The sequence below is a fragment of the Micromesistius poutassou genome (assembly GCF_964030765.1).
Source record: "Micromesistius poutassou genome assembly, chromosome: 15".
Lineage (NCBI taxonomy): Eukaryota > Metazoa > Chordata > Actinopteri > Gadiformes > Gadidae > Micromesistius > Micromesistius poutassou.
In genome coordinates this window covers 7268470-7286137 of record NC_140285.1, presented here as the reverse complement: position 1 = coordinate 7286137, position 17668 = coordinate 7268470, and the positions used below count along the sequence as shown (strand labels likewise).

At 43.1% G+C, this 17668-nt stretch overlaps 1 protein-coding gene across 1 annotated transcript; it reads left to right on the top strand.

Annotated features, from left to right (window-relative positions):
* Positions 1-251: 251 nt before the first annotated feature.
* kcnc4 (potassium voltage-gated channel, Shaw-related subfamily, member 4) lies at positions 252-16196 on the top strand (the record flags this gene model as incomplete). Its single annotated transcript, XM_084480068.1, has 4 exons — positions 252-869; positions 11541-12477; positions 13311-13508; positions 16129-16196. The coding sequence occupies 4 exons, from the start codon at positions 252-254 to the stop codon at positions 16194-16196; spliced, it is 1821 nt and encodes a 606-aa protein (XP_084336194.1).
* Positions 16197-17668: the final 1472 nt, after the last annotated feature.

The following is a 17668-nucleotide window of genomic DNA, read 5'->3' as shown; positions in this document are numbered from 1 at the left end:
GTGCGCCATCGCGCTGGAACCGTTTCACGCGGAGTTTTATTGTAACAGGTGGTTGTTACAGTCGCGCCTTCTTTTCACTGGGGCTAACTAGTCAGTCTAACAAGTATTTTTAAAATAAATGATCCGCACAAGCAAGTACAAGGATTTTGGTCGGCATAAAAGGTGGGTTCACCATTCATTTTATTGCATTTTCCACGCGGAGAGATCTGTCAATAACCAGGGGAAGAAAATCAAAAAGTCCCTCCATCTAAATGATCAGCTCCGTGTGTGTGTCGTCTTACCGAGGGCGCAAGTCAGGTAACAAGCCTCCGTCTAAATCATGTCTAAAGGAGGAGATGTCAAGAGGGGAAGACTCTGACAAAATAATCATCAATGTTGGTGGCACGCGACACGAGACCTACAAGAGCACCCTCAGGACCCTGCCGGGAACCCGCCTGGCATGGCTGGCGGACCCGGCGGACAAACAGCTGGCTTCAGACACAGACCCGGCGCCGACGACCACCAGCGAGTTGTTTTTCGACAGGCACCCTGGTATCTTCGCCTATGTGTTGAACTACTACCGGACTGGGAAGCTACATTGCCCCGCTGATGTATGCGGACCTCTTTTCGAGGAGGAACTGGCGTTTTGGGGGATAGACGAGACCGACGTGGAGCCGTGTTGCTGGATGACTTACCGCCAGCACAGAGACGCGGAAGAGGCCCTTGATACCTTTGAGCCCCCTGACCCCGAAGACACCGAGGACGACCGAGAAATGCCGAGACGTTTCGGCATCGAGGACTGCCCCGACAGGTCGAGGGGCTGCTGCGAAGTTTGGCAACCCAAGATATGGGCCCTATTTGAGGATCCATACTCATCCAGGGCTGCCAGGGTAAGTTGACTAGTAGTAGCCTACTGTTGCTCTCTATAAACTAAACGAAAATGTACATTTAAGTTTGTCCATTTAACGTTTAACAATTCAGGATACCTTTTGCTAGGTCAATTTCAGTTGGCGCCTTAAAAAGGCGCGCGTGATGCAAGTCGCTTTAACAGCTGATCTCAAAGCATGGCACAGGGGCGTAGCATCTAATTCTGGGCCCTGTATACAAGAAGTCCTGATGGGGACTTTTTGAAGTCTTTACTTTTAACAATAATATACAAATTTATTAAACTAATACTCTAAGCTTGCATTTAGATAAATATTCACAATCAAAGAATAGTTAAAAAAAAGAGCATATTTTTTATTTCCCATGGGCCCCCCTCTGCCTTGGGCCCCCCCAAGCTTGTTCCCCTTACACCCCCAGTCCATTCGGAAGCAACAAAGATACAATAACTACTGAAACATTCACTTCAAGGACAGAGATATGTAGTACGATTTGGTGGAAGTCCTCCCCACTCCAAACAAATAGGGGGCAGCATATCGCCAACAATGTGTGGTGACCAATTCCTGAAAGAATATTTGTTTTTTAAAGTAAAATTATATTGGATATTCAACAGATATTAACGCTCGGATTTACACTAGACACACAGGTCCTGTGTGACACACAGGTCCTGTGTGTCTAGTGGTGTGTACTTAAGAGACGTCGGGCAGCAGCACTTCTCTCAATATATCTACACAATAGGCAGAATACAACTTACCTGAACCTAAACAATAGCCTTAATAAAACAAAATTAATCCGGAGGTGTCTCACGTTTCTCGGAGGTGACACACTGACAGAGATGTATGTATTTATTTTTTCGTGGCCACAAAATACAAATTTGTGATATACTGATGATATACTTATTCTATGTGGCCACAATTGGTTTAAGATAATTTTAGAATACTTTTGAGGACTTGAAATAATGATGTCACTTCCATGCCTAGCATTGGATTTGATTGATCAACTGCTTTTGGCTAGGTAATAAATTTGTAAGGAAATTATTAGGGTATTATTTCGATTTCTGTGCATGGGAGTGACAAAAATTATTAAAGAAATCCTCTATCTCACCTCCGGTGCTTTGTACATTTCAAAATGTTCCCAATGGATAAAAGTGAGTGGTGCTCCGATGTGGTTGTAATTCCCATAGATTGTATAGAATACAGGTTCAACAGACTTTCAACAGACATTGGTTGAAACTATTGCAGGCTTTTTTTCACACAAAAGCTGGCAACAAAACTATAGGTTTGTTATCGGAATATATAACATTGGTCTAGTTGTTTTCAAATATTTGAATTTGGAAATGTTCCTTATAATACCTTAAAATATAGCACGTTTTAATGTTTAAAATGAATAATCATACACATTGCACGTTTTAAAGGTGTTGGTGGCCCATTAAAACACATGTTTAAACATGGTGTATGGATGACAACCATCTCTAGTTGACTGCATACAAGCCACACATGCCTCTTGAGTGTTTTCATCTGAGAGAATAATGGAGAGCGCAAAGCATTTAAAAGGGTTTTGCAGCAAATGGCTGTGCAACAAAGCGGGAGAGCAGGATGCTTATGGAGGTAAATCTGAAAGCACAGTTAGGCAATTGAATGACATTAGCAGTTGCCTGGCAAATGGCAGTGAATAGCTTTCAAGTGTATCAGTAAAACATAGGTCTCTCTCAATGCTCAATAAGTGCCTAATTAGCTCCTAATTAGCTTGTAGTGATTGCAGCTATAAAAATACATCAGACATTAGAAAGAGCCAAACATATGAAATATAATGGCATTGTGGTCATGGTTGGCAGAGGTGGCTCCCTGTATATGTAGACTATCTGACTCTAAAGGTGTGTTCACACCGCACTTCGCCCCGCGACACGTTTCAATGTTAAGTGAACGTGGAGACGCGAATCGGGCGAATTTTTTTTTCGCCGATACGCGCGACAAGATTTGATTGACAGCGCGAAATTTTTCCTCGTGAACGGCGAGCGCGTTCACGTGGATTCGCGCCGCGAATAATTCGCCCCGCGAATAATTCGCCCCGCGAATAAAGTTAAAATATTTCAACTTCTTCGCGGCATTCGCGTTGAAACAGCCAATCAGCGTTCACTCCCTGTGGGTAACGTGGGTGAAGTAACGTAAAACAGCCAATCAGCGTTCACTCCCTGGGTGACGTCACGTAACAGCCAATCAGTTCACTCCCTGGGTGAAGTAACGTAAAACAGCCAATCACCGTTCAACCGTTCAGTGAACCGCAGCTTGGAGGAGAAAGTGATTGTTGCCGTTTGCGACTCCCGCTCTATATCTACATATAATATATAAATATCTATATCATATAATATATACGATATATATAATATCACGGCACAAAGCGGTGTGCGCCTCCGGATTATATTATTAACCCATAAACGACGGGCTCTCCCTCTTCCACAACAGGTACAGACACACATCTCGGCCATGGTTGATGAGAATGGCATGAATGACCGTTGTCAGGCAAAAAAAAAATTCGCCCCGCGAATGCACACAAAAATGCACAGCGACAGATTATGATTTGTCGCGCGGCAACATTCGCCTATTCGCGCGAATAGGCGAAATGGGACAAAGTGCGGTGTGAACACACAGTAATGTCCTGACCCCGCGCTCCTCTCCTTCACCTATGTATGTGTGCTCAATATGTGCGCCCTTAAAGGCTGCAGAGTGCATTTTCAGAGACTCATGTTACCTTTATGGCCTTTTTATTTTCCAAGAGCCTTTAAGTCCATCTCCATCCATCTCACGTAATGTGATTCTTAAAAGCGGATGTCCATCATTTACACGCCATATCCTCTACAATTTCAACATAGACTGGTGTCTTCCAGTGTAAGGGGAGCAACTGCTAAAGGAAGTGGTTTTCCTTAATCCTAGGTATGGAAATGCTTTCAGATCAGTGAGTGTAACACGCACATGGTCAATGGTATTGTACCACTTTGATTCATTCACAAATTTTAAAATTATTATCTCAGTGTCCTATTTCAGAATTCAAGTAATATAGACAAATACATGGATAACACCAAGCTCAGATTGTAATGCTTGTTTTTGTAAGGTCTCTAGCTGCATTGCCGTTGGTGTTGCATTGCATGCAACCAAGAAGGTAAAGGAATCAATCTGGAAACTCAAAATCCATTATGTTTGGCATATCAGAATGACACTTGTGTCACACCACCTGTGTCGCACACCACTTTAGAAAACATGCAAAGTAAATGGTTGTCTAACACACAAGTTATTATAAAAAGTCAACCCTTTTTTAAACATGTTTTTCAGAATAGCCCATGTATGTGCACACATTCAGAGAAGCAATGATACCGATAGCACAGAGGCAGTGTAAACAGAAGAACGCTTCACTGTTTACACTGCCACTGTAGAGCAGAGCCAGACATGCCATGCTGCTTAGTGAAAAATAATATTGCAACAAGAGATTAAATGATTATGCCAATGGCCTGTTTTACACACTCCAAAAAGAGGTAACATGCAATAAGGCACAATTTATTTCATAAAAAGAAAATCACTATGGCGCATTAGTGCCAACATTTCTCAATCTGTATTTCTTGGTGACTCATTGTGAAAAAGACTTTGTGAGAATCTCTCCAGTCTGCTAGCCCTCTCCTCCTTTGCCAGTTTCTATACATAGAAAGTCTTTACGCCCAGTGCTTGGTTGTCACCTACCAATCCCTCTAGAGACTATGGACTATGGATGGTAGGTGTGTGTGTGTGTGTGTGTGTGTGTGTGTGAAACAAGGGTGGGGAGGGGTTCTAATCCTATATAATTATGTTTGTTTGTTGTGCCTTAACCTTCAATGTTTGCGGAGAAGAAAAGGGCGCCTCTTGCTGTGAGAGCAGCAGATGTTTTAGTGTTGATTAAATACAGTAGTACAGTAGTAATACATAGTACAACTCTCTCCTATCACCCATAATTCACATTCATAACAAGCCACTCCACTCAAGCAATATAGCTGTTTTATCTTTTGTTTAGGATGAACATAGAAGCCTCTTGTATCGACCATGGGATTGCGCTCTGTAACAGAGCTGGGATCTTGCAAACAAGTTAGAATTTCTGAAAACATCAACTGAGACACTTTTTTAACCACACTAGATCGTATCTATCGTTCTAATTTGCTTTACCAGATAAAGTATCTATTTTCAGCTGTGTGTCTTCAATTGTCTTTGGTATTGAATAATGTGAGGATCCTTCGATTTTGTTATCCCCATGGTGATGACAGACAGAACTCCACACATCACACTCACCTTGGCGTTATAATAAAGGTGTCAGAGTCCTCCCTTGGACACACGCATGCACGCATGCACGCACGCACACACACACACACACACACACACACACACACACACACACACACACACACACACACACACACACACACACACACACACACACACACACACACACACACACACACACACACACACCGTCGTGGCATGTATGGAACTAAATACTTTTACTTTAATAGTTCATGGAACTGGTGACTTGTTCCACTCTGTGTTGGGAACCTCTCTGTCTTTATAAGAAGCAGCTGCAGGGGATGGTCCACAGCTGGAGGAGATGACTGTGATCGGACAGCTGCTCAACTGCTGCTGTTCTCTGGCCATGGCTCTCCAGGTGCCTGGCCTGGGTCCTGCCATCTTTGCACGCCTTCTCAATAGCTGGTTGGCCCCTGACATGTGTCCCCTCTAGGGAGTCTGGGGGAACTGTGGTTGGTATACAGACTGCTGGGGCACCCACTGACCTTCTGCAGGCATTAAAGCACGATCCATTGTTTGCATCTCTTGTATGTATCCTATAATGTTAGATTAGTAGGCATGCGCTGGCAGTTAATCATTGATGCGATTTTACTATCTTGCTATCTTTGTTTTTTATTGGAACATTTATTAAAGATTAATTCATTTTAATTCACAAATATACACTTAAATAAACCCCCACGGTGTGTATGGATGTGTGGGTGGAGCTCCATCTGTGCAGCAGTTGATGTTCGCTTCGAGTGAGGGTGAAGCTTCTAGGACAGTATAGCATAACACCATGGTGAATGCTTTGTAGAGCCGTTTGTCCATTCGGAGCCACTGTAGAAACATGGCGGTGCAACATGGCGGCCTCCATGAAAGAGGACCTGCTCCCGATCTAGATATAAAGACTAGATCCAAATTTGAGGGTAGCGAAAACACAATTTTTATTTTCATGGGATTCAAATGTTTGGGCTCAGGCCCACACTGCCAGAAAATCGAAAAAGATATATACAAAGAATAACCTGCTTTGACAAGACATGTTAAAAAGACTTAACTCTTAAAAAGTTACAAATTATAGTGAAGAAAGTACATATTTGCAAATGTTTTTCAATGGGCTCAGGAATTAATACATCATTAGCCAAAATTCTATTGTTACAATTCTGTAAATTGCAGTTTGCATAGTACATTGCACATTTTGCTCGTCATTATCTTCTCTTGCATGACCTGCTGCAATAGCTAAGACATACCCGAAAGGGGGAGTATATGCAGGAGATGATCTTGATCTTAGCCTTCTCCCACACCTTTAAAATGCTTCCTTCAGGCTTGCATAGTGGCTTATTGTCTTAAAGTTTATTGAGTTGCTTAGCAGTGATGCATCATATTTACAAGAAAAATTGGAGACCTCCCTGAATGTGACAGTGGCGGTGTGTTTGATTTCCCGGGAAAAGTTATTCTGTGTACAACTGTTTCAGTATTGTGACAATACGGTGGCGGTGTTTGATTGTTCCATAACTAAACAGTAAAGCTGATGTAACAGTTACCCCTGGTGTCCAGAAATAAGTACACAGACGGTTCAGGGTCCCCGGGGTTAACGGCAGAGAGACACGTAGACACACAAGGCCACAGACGGGGCGACACATGCTGGCTTCACATACAGGGAACACATTCAGCCATGCAGTAAAAAAACTGGAAGATGTGAACCCCAAGCGACTAGACAGATACAGCCAGGTCATTCAGTGCCATGGTATTATTTTTATTAGGCATCGGGGTTAAGGTTTCAGAAGCCAAGAATATATCTTAATAGCAGTTTACAAGTGTAATTTAGTTTTGTTTGGCTCTGGTTTTGGTTGGCTTCCCCCTTTCTCTCAGCATTGCCTTTGCAGAGGATAGTGTGCAGATACACCAGTTTGTTTAGGGCTGGTGTAAACTGTATGGCATGTAGATACACCAAATACCGCTGGGACATACTCACACAAACACAGACACACACACACAACGATGGCACAGTTGTAGTTTGGGGAACCTCCATTTTATTGGGCTGCGCAGGCGTTTCCTACAGTAGCGTTTACAGTATGAATATGACATGCATGCATGCATTTGACAGTATGTGAGCATGTCATCCTAACCTTCAGTCAACATTCATTGTGCACACAGAAGTCTGAAAAGTGGCACTAAATCTTCAAGATGTATTGCTTCGGTACTAAGGGTAAAATAACAGTTGCATCGCATATGCAGGGGTTATGGAATAGAATCATATTCAGTACTTTGGATGAAGATTAAATATTCATTTCCCAAATCAAATGGTATTTATAGCCCTTTTAACTACTGTAGAATAGCATGTGGTCTTTGTGGGTAATATATTCATATGTCAACCTGCATAAAAAATGCGGATGTACTACATTCAGTCAGAAATGGGCCTTCACTCTCCATCTCTCTCAAGCCATCTATAAATTGATCTGAATAATGGCAATAAACATAAATTTTACCGTAGCAGTTGGCTTGGCTTGGTCTTGTGTTGAGACGTGTGCTGTACCATGTAGATCTGTTCATGGGAAATCCAAGTTGCTGTATTCACCTCAAATAGAGGCTGATCATGAGTCCAAAAGAAGTATCGCTTGATGTACCTGCGTTTTGAGGTATTTTCTGATCAACCGGTTCATGGCTTGAAAAAAGACCTGCATCTCCTGTTCCTTTTTAGTGTGGTTATTCTGCTACCTGTTGCAACGAGGCAGCTCACAGGAGGACAGGAAGGAAAGGATGTAAAGGAAGAAAGCAGAATGAGAATGCTGGTGAAGAGCGTGTCTCTTCTGATGGAGCATGTCAGGGGCCTGCTGTGATGAGCTGTCCTACAGGGTTAGCACTAAGTGCCGGTGCCGCTAGACACGTGTGGTGTTCATATGATTCACTCCTCAAAATACTTGTTTGTCTGCCTGGACCGCCCTCATTATCCGGCCCCAGCTGCATGTCCGTCTTCGATGTCTAAGGAGCTCCAGGGTAGGAAATTGTGGATCAGTTGAACATAATGGAAATGTGTGTGTGTGTGTGTGTGTGTGTGTGTGTGTGTGTGTGTGTGTGTGTGTGTGTGTGCGTGCGTGCGTGTGCATATTTTGTACATTTTTATTCATGTGTGTTTGTGTCTTTGCATCATGCTTGTGTCTGAATGAGCCTAAAAATACCTATGAATATAAAAAAATACTAATAATATTTGTATTGGTATCAATATAAATTAATACAATCTACATTCAAAACACATTGAAGCCTGCGTGTAAATTTGACTTTTTATTTATTTGTCTATAAATGTCCTTTCATTTAAAGTACAGGATGGGTGTTGTAACTGCATATTCACGGTAGTGATTTGCATGTATCCTAGCTATATCTTGAAACATCTAAATTAATGACCTTTTCTTTTTAATTCTCAGAATAGAATGGAACTTGGATTTGAAAAACATGACTGCATCATGCATTCAATATCAGCGGTTATCGTCAGTTATAACCTACCGATGCACACGGTAAACGTTGTAAATTGGTCACAGCCTGTGCCAATTTTCCACTGTTCGGCAGCATGTGGATACTCTGTATACTGTATCTCGGCTGCATAGTCAAACTTAATTAGCCTACACACAGAGCAACAGTTCCCACGTGGGCACACAGTGGGTTTTGTGATGCTCAGGGCAACCGTAGCCATGCAACGTGGGGGGGGACTCTTGTAAGGATGGGGCCAGGGTCCAGAAGTCTCATACTCTTGACACACTATGTCTTCATAGGCCCACTGGGTACAGGAGCTCTTAATATAATGGGCAGTAGCAATCTATGCTGTACTGGAAATACCCCGCATGGAGCCACAAACAATTGTAATGGTTGAGGGTAGGGTTGTATATTATTATCAATAATATACAATATCCTTATCAATACCATCTCAAAATGTGTCTCTTCATATAAGCCAAGTAATATGTTAGCTGGCATTTGCCGACTAGAATTTAAATTGGCCCGTTATTAAACATATGGACCTGGAGTACTATGGATGCAGTCATCATAGCGCTGAGTGTCAAACACTTTTTATTGATCTCTTCCACTCGATGGCAGGAGGCAGAGCGCTTCACTTCAGACTGAGTCTACTTGCGCTCTGTTTATAGAGTAACTTGCAGCCATGCCTCTCCTTCTCTCCTGAAAGCAAGTGTGCATATGTTGAAAAATACAAGGTTGGCACACCCACGGCCAACCTAGACTGCAGGGAGTGGAAACGTAGCGCTGCACACACACACACACTGCCCTTCTGTTGCACGTCAATGCAACTCATAGGCAATACAGATTAAAATACTGTTTCTTAAAGTACTGGTACTAATGCAATGGGCTATAGTGCCGTTTTTAAACAAAAGGGTATTTCCTAACCATACATTTCTGTTATCAATATCTCCTACAGAATAGAACAAGATTGAGGTTGGAAAACCTCAGACACACATGCTGGATGCATGTTGCTTGTGTCTCCTGTTGCGTCAGAGAATAAAGACAGAATTAATTACCAGCTGGCATACATTGAATTTGATTTGTTGACTTTATATCCTCAATTGAATGCTAGATCGAATTCCCCGTTCTCAGTTTCCCCAGAATTTACCCTACCTTTATGGCTTTATGGTTTTATGGTCGATATCTGTGCAAAGCCATATAAACAATTATGAAAGGGATCTATAAAGTGGTGGTTGTTTTTCTTTCTTACTCCACGTCCTTAAAAAACAGGTAAGGAGAACGGGAATGAGTAAAGTCAAATTATGTCTCAAACTATATCAGCATACATGCAGAATACGTAGAAAATACATGAAATAGGCTGCGAATCTCTTACTGGTCCAAAGCTGGCAACGTAGCAGAAGAGAAAAGAGTGTAGCAGCTCATGGCACACTGGAAACAGACTTTATAAGATGCGCTCCTGCTTTATTATACAAGATGGGGTTTTTGTCCCAATTGAACCGTAAAGTCTAAAGTGTCAGGAAGAGGTTTCAACGGTTTTAATAAAAGGATATCGCCCAACCCTAGTTAAGTGCAGATACCTTCACTCAGCCGGTATATCATCTCACCTGACAATGGATGTTTCAATTGCCACGTCGTATAGTTGTGGTTTCTTCGACGTTGAGAAAACACTTAATGTCAAATATGTATGTATGTATAATACTTACTTAAAATCCTTACTTTAATAGAGGCAGCCCTTTATTAAATCCCAATTGAATGAATGAATGAATTAACTCCATTGAATGACTAATCAGTTGTGAAAGCAGGTGACATACAAAGATATGGATGCAGAAGTTGTCAATATAGCATGTAATGGCTATGAAGAATAAAGAATTAAATCACTTGTCATTGCACAGTGTATATATCTCACTTGCTCCCATTGTGGGGAGGATTAGCTGTCCTGCAATGCGTCCGGCCTAATGGGCATTGAAGCCATGCATGCGTGGTTTATTCGTTTTTCATACAATACCGTAGACCCAAGCACTATAGGGCTGATTGATTTGTGTGCAGCATGACGGAGGAACCTGGATGCTAAGTGCCCCCATGGCACAGGTACATATTTAACCAGCTGGAAGACTAGGGGGCATGGTCCGGCATTACAATCGGTCCAGACTATTGTGAACATTAATCATCATCATCATCATCATCATCATCATCATCATCTTTATTTGCCAAATTCAAAGTCCAAAAGAACACACAACTACACATAAAAAAAGAATATAAAAAACAAGCAAACAAGCAACAAACAAAAATGACAGACTGTGTTTTAGTTTGCACAGAATTAATTTCAACACAAACACAGAATGTGGTGGCCTATTGGTGGCAAAAATGCAGTGTCTGATTGAGAGTTCATGGTATTTCTATTTATCTGTACAAAATAAAATTAAGAAAACTATTTATTCCCAGGCGGAAAATTCAGGGGATACGTCTAAAGTACTGTCATCTCTTTTCTGACTAGGAAGCTATCATATATAGTTGCTTTGGTCTTTCATTTTAAATTTCTTTTTTTTTTTTTTTTCTAAAACAAAATATATGTCAGTGCCCACAGCTGTATCCATGTAGGCATCTCTCTGCTGTTAGTGAGTGGCAGGTTAGACAATGGCTGGACTTAATGGAATCCCATTAGTCTCACAGCGTGACTCTGTGAGTGTGTGCATAGCTGTGATTGATTTGAAATGGGGTCTATTTTCCTCAAGGATTCTTGTTAAGCTTTCTCACAGACATAATCGCTAATCTTAAAGTCACAGCTTTTGTACCACCGCTTTTGGCCAGTCAGAAGGGAGGATTGTTCTCCTGACAGCTAAAACACCATATGACAGTGGCACATGGCTATGCATGTTATATCTGCTCCCATTAACTTGTCCTTCCTCTTCCTTTCAGGGAGTCGCATTTGCCTCTCTGTTTTTCATCCTGGTGTCAATCACCACCTTCTGCCTGGAGACCCACCAAGCCTTCAACGACATACACAACCGGACAGAGCTGGTGGTCGTGGGGAACCTCACGAGGGAGGTGAAGACGTGGGAGATAGTGACCAAGCCCATCCTGACCGTGGTGGAGGGCATCTGCGTGGTGTGGTTCACCTTCGAGTTCCTGGTGCGAATCGTCTGCTGCCCGGACAAGGTGTTGTTCATCAAGAACCTGCTCAACATCATCGACTTTGTGGCCATCCTGCCCTTCTATCTGGAGATGGGCCTGAAATTCCTGTCCTCCAAGCCGGCCACCGACGTGCTGGGCTTCCTGCGTGTGGTGCGCTTCGTCCGCATCCTCCGCATCTTCAAGCTGACACGGCACTTTGTGGGGCTGCGCGTGCTGGGCCACACGCTGAGGGCCAGCGTCAACGAGTTCCTGCTGCTCATCATCTTCCTGGCACTGGGTGTGCTCATCTTCGCCACCATGATCTACTACGCCGAGCGCATTGGCGCCAGCCCCGACGACCCCACGGGCCACACCCACACGCACTTCAAGAACATCCCCATCAGCTTCTGGTGGGCGGTGGTCACCATGACCACGCTGGGTTACGGCGACATGTACCCCAAGACCTGGCTGGGCATGATCGTGGGGGCGTTGTGTGCGCTGGCCGGAGTGCTGACCATCGCCATGCCTGTGCCGGTCATCGTCAACAACTTTGGGATGTATTACTCGCTGGCCATGGCCAAGCAGAAGCTGCCCAAGAAGAAGAAGAAGCACAACCCCAACCCGGAGGCCCCCACGGACTCTGCGTCCCTGGGGAAGTCGGAGAGCATCTCCCACAGAGACAGCACCCAGAGTGACACCTGTCCCCTGGCCACGGACGAGAGAGTCGCCAGGAATCGCTCAGGTTAGAGCATGAGCACAACACTCTTGTTCCCCAGCCGACGTTGACGTTATGCTTTAAGTTCTCTCATTATGTGTTGTTGCTGTCACATACTGCCAGCTTGTCTCACAATAGTATTTAGTGGATGAGGTTAATCTTAAATGAGCTTCATATGTTTTATTATTCATGGTCGATATGTCCTGATGCATATTCACTAGCAACCAAAATGAACAATTTGTGCTTCAGCAATAATAATCACTGCATTAATTACCCATAGATCAGAAAAAAGGGTGATTCATCAAAGTTAAAAGTCAACATCAGTTTTATGCCTCTGCTATCCACTTATATGATCCCAAAAGAGTATATCTTTATTCAAGCACATGGGCTGAATATAGTGTGTCTCGCACCTTTACCCTTTTCTCATGAACACCTGTATCACACGTGCACCAACCAGCCAGCACTGATGTTAATCAAATACAATCAACTCAAAAGGGATGGGAGGGTGAACCTTTATTTCTAATTTAAATATAACAAGCTATGCCATGGTGTGTGTGTGTGTGTGTGTGTAAGTGTGTTGGAGGGAAGGTTAATTTATATGACTGTTGATAATTAATCCCTATTATTCTAATGACGGGGTACGGTATTGCCACCACGGCAACGCACCATCCTCGGTCACATCTTAAAATCCCCATCCAGTCACTCCAGTATGTGGATGTCGATGTAACTTTGGATGTCATCCCAGCAATACACATTCCTTAAGTTATGTAATCTACCCTTTCCTGCGGATCTGCCGAGGGCTGCTCACTAAAAGCTTTGACATTTACACGAGCGAGCACGTATGTTGTTGCTCCGGCCAGACTCCAAGCAGAACGGGGACGCCAACGTGGCCCTGTCGGAGGAGGAGGGCTGCAGCCTGACCCAGCCGCTGTCCCCCAGCGAGAGGTGGTCGCTGCGCTGCTCCCGCACACGTGACAAGCCCAGCAAGAAGGAGGCGACCTGCTTCCTGCTCACCTCCGGGGACTTCTCCTGCCCAGGAGAACCCACCATCCGGACTGGTGAGTCACAATGCAAGTTGTTGGTTGTTTGAACAATCGAATGGATAACCGCACCACGCCATGCGCAGTCACGGCCCCCCGCTTAATTAAGGCGGAGCTGGGAGTGGGGTGTCCTAGCGGGGGGGGTTCTGAGTGAGCGAGTATCGTGTATCTGTGTATCTGTGTTGTGGTAGTGTACCATCGGTGCTCTGGTAGTGTGTACCGTTGGCACTCTGGTAGTGTACCATCAGTGCTCTGGTAGTGTACCATCAGTGCTCTGGTAGAACTCTGCATACCTGTCAGCTACTAAGTTGTTGAACAAAACTATGCCTTTATCCTTAACAAAATATTTACTGAGGCCTTTTTGGTAGCTTAACATTTAAAGGTGCAGCATGTAGAAATGAGTAGCGTCGAGGGGTGAGGTTGCAGATTGCAATCAAGTGAATCCTCCCCGCCCCTTTCCAACGACTTTGGCCAGCAAGTACTTCCAAAATGATGTCATCGTCAAATCAAGTAGCCAAGGGTCAAGTGATGATGTTGCTTGATAGATTTATAAATTGCATTTACTTATTTTTTTTATTTTTTTTATTATTTACTTATTTTGTCTGTAAATATAAAACTGTAAATGTAAAACTATAGGTCATAGTGTACAAGAAAGATAGCGATTATGACTGTAAAGGGGCCAAATCTAATTTTTTTCCCATTTTTTTCCTTCCTCTGCCAACCAAGCTGTGAATGTTCCACTCTGCTCCGAACACAGCAGGCGTGCTGTGCGTGCTGTGTGCGTAGTGTTTGTGGATGTGTTGAGCTCCGTCTTGTCAGTGGTGGATGTTGACGGCCGACATGGCAAATTGAATATAATGCCAGAGAATCCATCCACACACAAACTGAGCCTAGCACATTAGAATTATTCCTGCATTTATTCTTCCCACCGCCATTAAGAAAATATTTAGTATTACAACTCCTTTAAAGCCATCACACTACGACTGCGGTGTGTTGTAAACGCTGCATCTTAATGGTATGCCTTCACACGAAGACACACAAGACTCCGCCAGCAGATAGGTGGGGTGAGAAGGTGGCTGTGTTTTGATTGGACGGCTGGTGATGGGTGGAGTTGGTAAAAGGCAGGGAGCCATGTAATTCACCAAAAGGCTATTGATTAACTGAAGGGCTGAACCTGAAAAGAACAACCGCTTGCAATGGAGAAACTCAACTGAGAATATAAGAGCCTGTACAAAGACTATAATTAGATTTATGTATTTGAATCTGTATATGAAAATATAAAACTGAATGTGAGAATGGATGACAATAACAATGATCTCTGTGTATAGTATTATAAGTAAGCTCCCTTGTGAATGGGTGCATCTGTATCATCAAACTTTCTGTAATGCATCCATCTCTCTTTCATTATTCGGTTAACCATGCAGAACCCTGTAGGCCTACAGTCTTTACAGCTGTTTTAAAACTGGACAGGTTCAAAGGGATTATGAATGCCTGTCAGAACCCGGGCCCGTAGGGGATGGGGCCGAGCTAATTCTTGGATTGCACAGGATGTAGGGTATGGCTAATACGCTAGCAGCACACTTGGCAGGAAATAGGGGATAAGACAGATGTATACAGGCAGCTCTGAGAATACTTAAATGGTTATCAGTTACAGGAAATGCTTGCCTGACAGCTGAGTAGCCGTGGTAGCAGCAAAGTAGAGAGGAAGTTGAAACGGTAGAGCTTACATCTATAGGTAAGGGAGTCTGTTACCCGTTTGCAACCACCAACACAAACAACCCCACCCAGCCAGAAACGCCCCTGCTTTGAACTGTGTGTTCAGTGTGTTGATGTGTACAACACAACTGATGGTTCATTTGAGTGCATAATGGCCAACATCTAAGGAGATACCCATTGATCAACAGGGCCAAGATGGATGAGCATGGTTGGGGTTCCATGGGCCCATATGTGAGGATGCTACAACTCTAATATGCATCAGACATTTCTGTTTATTTAGTAAATCAGCATTTTCTTTACTTTATGGATTATTATATTACCCCTTCTCTTCAAATAACTTGTTTATTATCTTGCCACCCTTTTTGAGTCTTCTAATTCCTTTGAGGTTAACCATGCACAGGTGTGAGTGATCGGACCCCAATGGGCTGTACCAAGTGGAGCTGAAAGGAGAGGGGATCCGGAAGGGGTCCTGTTTAGTTTTGATGCTTCTGAATATTTGTTATAGTTTATGTGGGGCAATGGTTGGCAGGGGGTATTGCCGCCGCTTTGTTTGGCCCAGTGTATGCATGCATTTGTATTCCGTTAAATCCTGGCCTTTCTGGGCTTAATCATTGAACATTGTTTTGTTTTTGTTGATCCCTCCACACCAATACCAGCTGCTTGCTACCGCCCCACCAGTAGGGCCTAACATCATACCCTACTGCACCATAGAACAATAGTCTCCAATAGATAACCATTAGCGTCACGCTCGATCCAAATCCAAACCACTTTTGTCAGGGCCACTGTAGATCTAATCTGCCTTCGTTCCAATATGCTTGACCGACCTACGCCTAGCAGTGATGAGATTTTGGGTGCTTGTCATCTATTGTGTCATATCGCTGAGTTGTATTCTCTGTGCCGTGTGTTTCCCCTCCACATCAAGAGAGCTGTAAAGACATCCTGGCTGCAACAGGAAACTATGCCCAGCCCGAGGTCACGACCCTCACCTGATCCGGATCAAGAAAGGACAACCGCGATCTGTTGATGAACCAAGGACCCTTTGGGAAATCAATGAATGAACCGTGTGTGACGGGGTTTTGTGCTTTCTTCTCCCATGGACTACCCAGACATAAAACCACATGGTAGAGGAACGTGTGCTTACTGAACACGCCATCACTATTTCACTCGTATCACTCACTTTTCTATGTTTTAACGTTTATTAAAATAAAGCATGTTTTGCATGTCTAACATTGTGTAATACATTGCAAACCATTAAAGCTCAAATGTGCATCGTTTATGGATGTGTCAAAGCTGGTCCAGAGTAATGTTAGTCTGTTACTAGTGGTTATAGGTTTCTATTCAGTGTGTTTTTGATTGGGATCACATTGTCTTCATACATCCAAAAACGACGCACTAGTTTACAAAATAGCGTGCCGTTACGATTACCTAAAGTTCGTTTTTTGAACTTTTCTTCAAGCTAGCTGGCTCCATAAATGTGTCATACAGTGTCAAAAATACACATATATATATATATAGATAGATAGTGACGCTTATAGATTTGAGATTGAACATAAGCATCAATAGTTCTGTGATCTCGAAGTCAGGCCTGAGATTGGCGTTCAAACTCAAGCAGTTCAAAGGTCATGATGAACACAACAGGCCAGGTGTGTGTTTGTCTCCTGCCATGCCACCGTTCACACCTCGACACAGACCACCGCAACCAAGTCCAAACATTTGTCAGGAGAAAGCCATCTGCACGGATGTGCTCAGGCGATACCTGTGTCAACGTAGTCTTGTAAAAGAAAAACTGTTTAAAAACAAAATATATGGGAACATCTATGGAATGCTGTTGTCAGTTATATAAAGTGTGTCTACCATTGACGCGGCAGTGCTGGTTGAGAGAAGGACCAAATGTACAATAGACTCTATGGAATAAATAGCATTGTAGATTTTCATGAAACATCAACAGTGCAGTATGGGATATTCTGTGACTGGTCCATTGGGTTCAGACGTGCCTAATGTGGAGAAATGCAGCTTAAATGTGTGTAGTAGGCCTAATGTAATTTGATTTGTTCCTTTAAACCTTTACATGTGTTAGATCAGTGTAAACCATTTCACATGTTTTTTTCAGAATGGGAATCAGAGGAGTACTGGTGACGTATATATTTCTCATGGTCTACCATAGTTGCCTTATGTTTAATAAAGAAAATGTAATTGTACCTTGATTACTTTTAAGGCCAATTGTTGTGCTGACACAAAAGTCTGTATTTATGTAGAAGCAATTATATGTAGCAATGCATACATATATTAATTAATAAAACAATTGAACGTTCAAAACGCATACAAGTGCGTTACTTCAAGAAACAGAAAGGAAAAGGCTATTTAGATATTTTTTCTTAATCTTCTAACCTCTGATTTCTAAAGGGAACCATGCCGTTTGTTTCCATGCTATGGTTGGGTTGGTATGTAGGACTCGTTACATC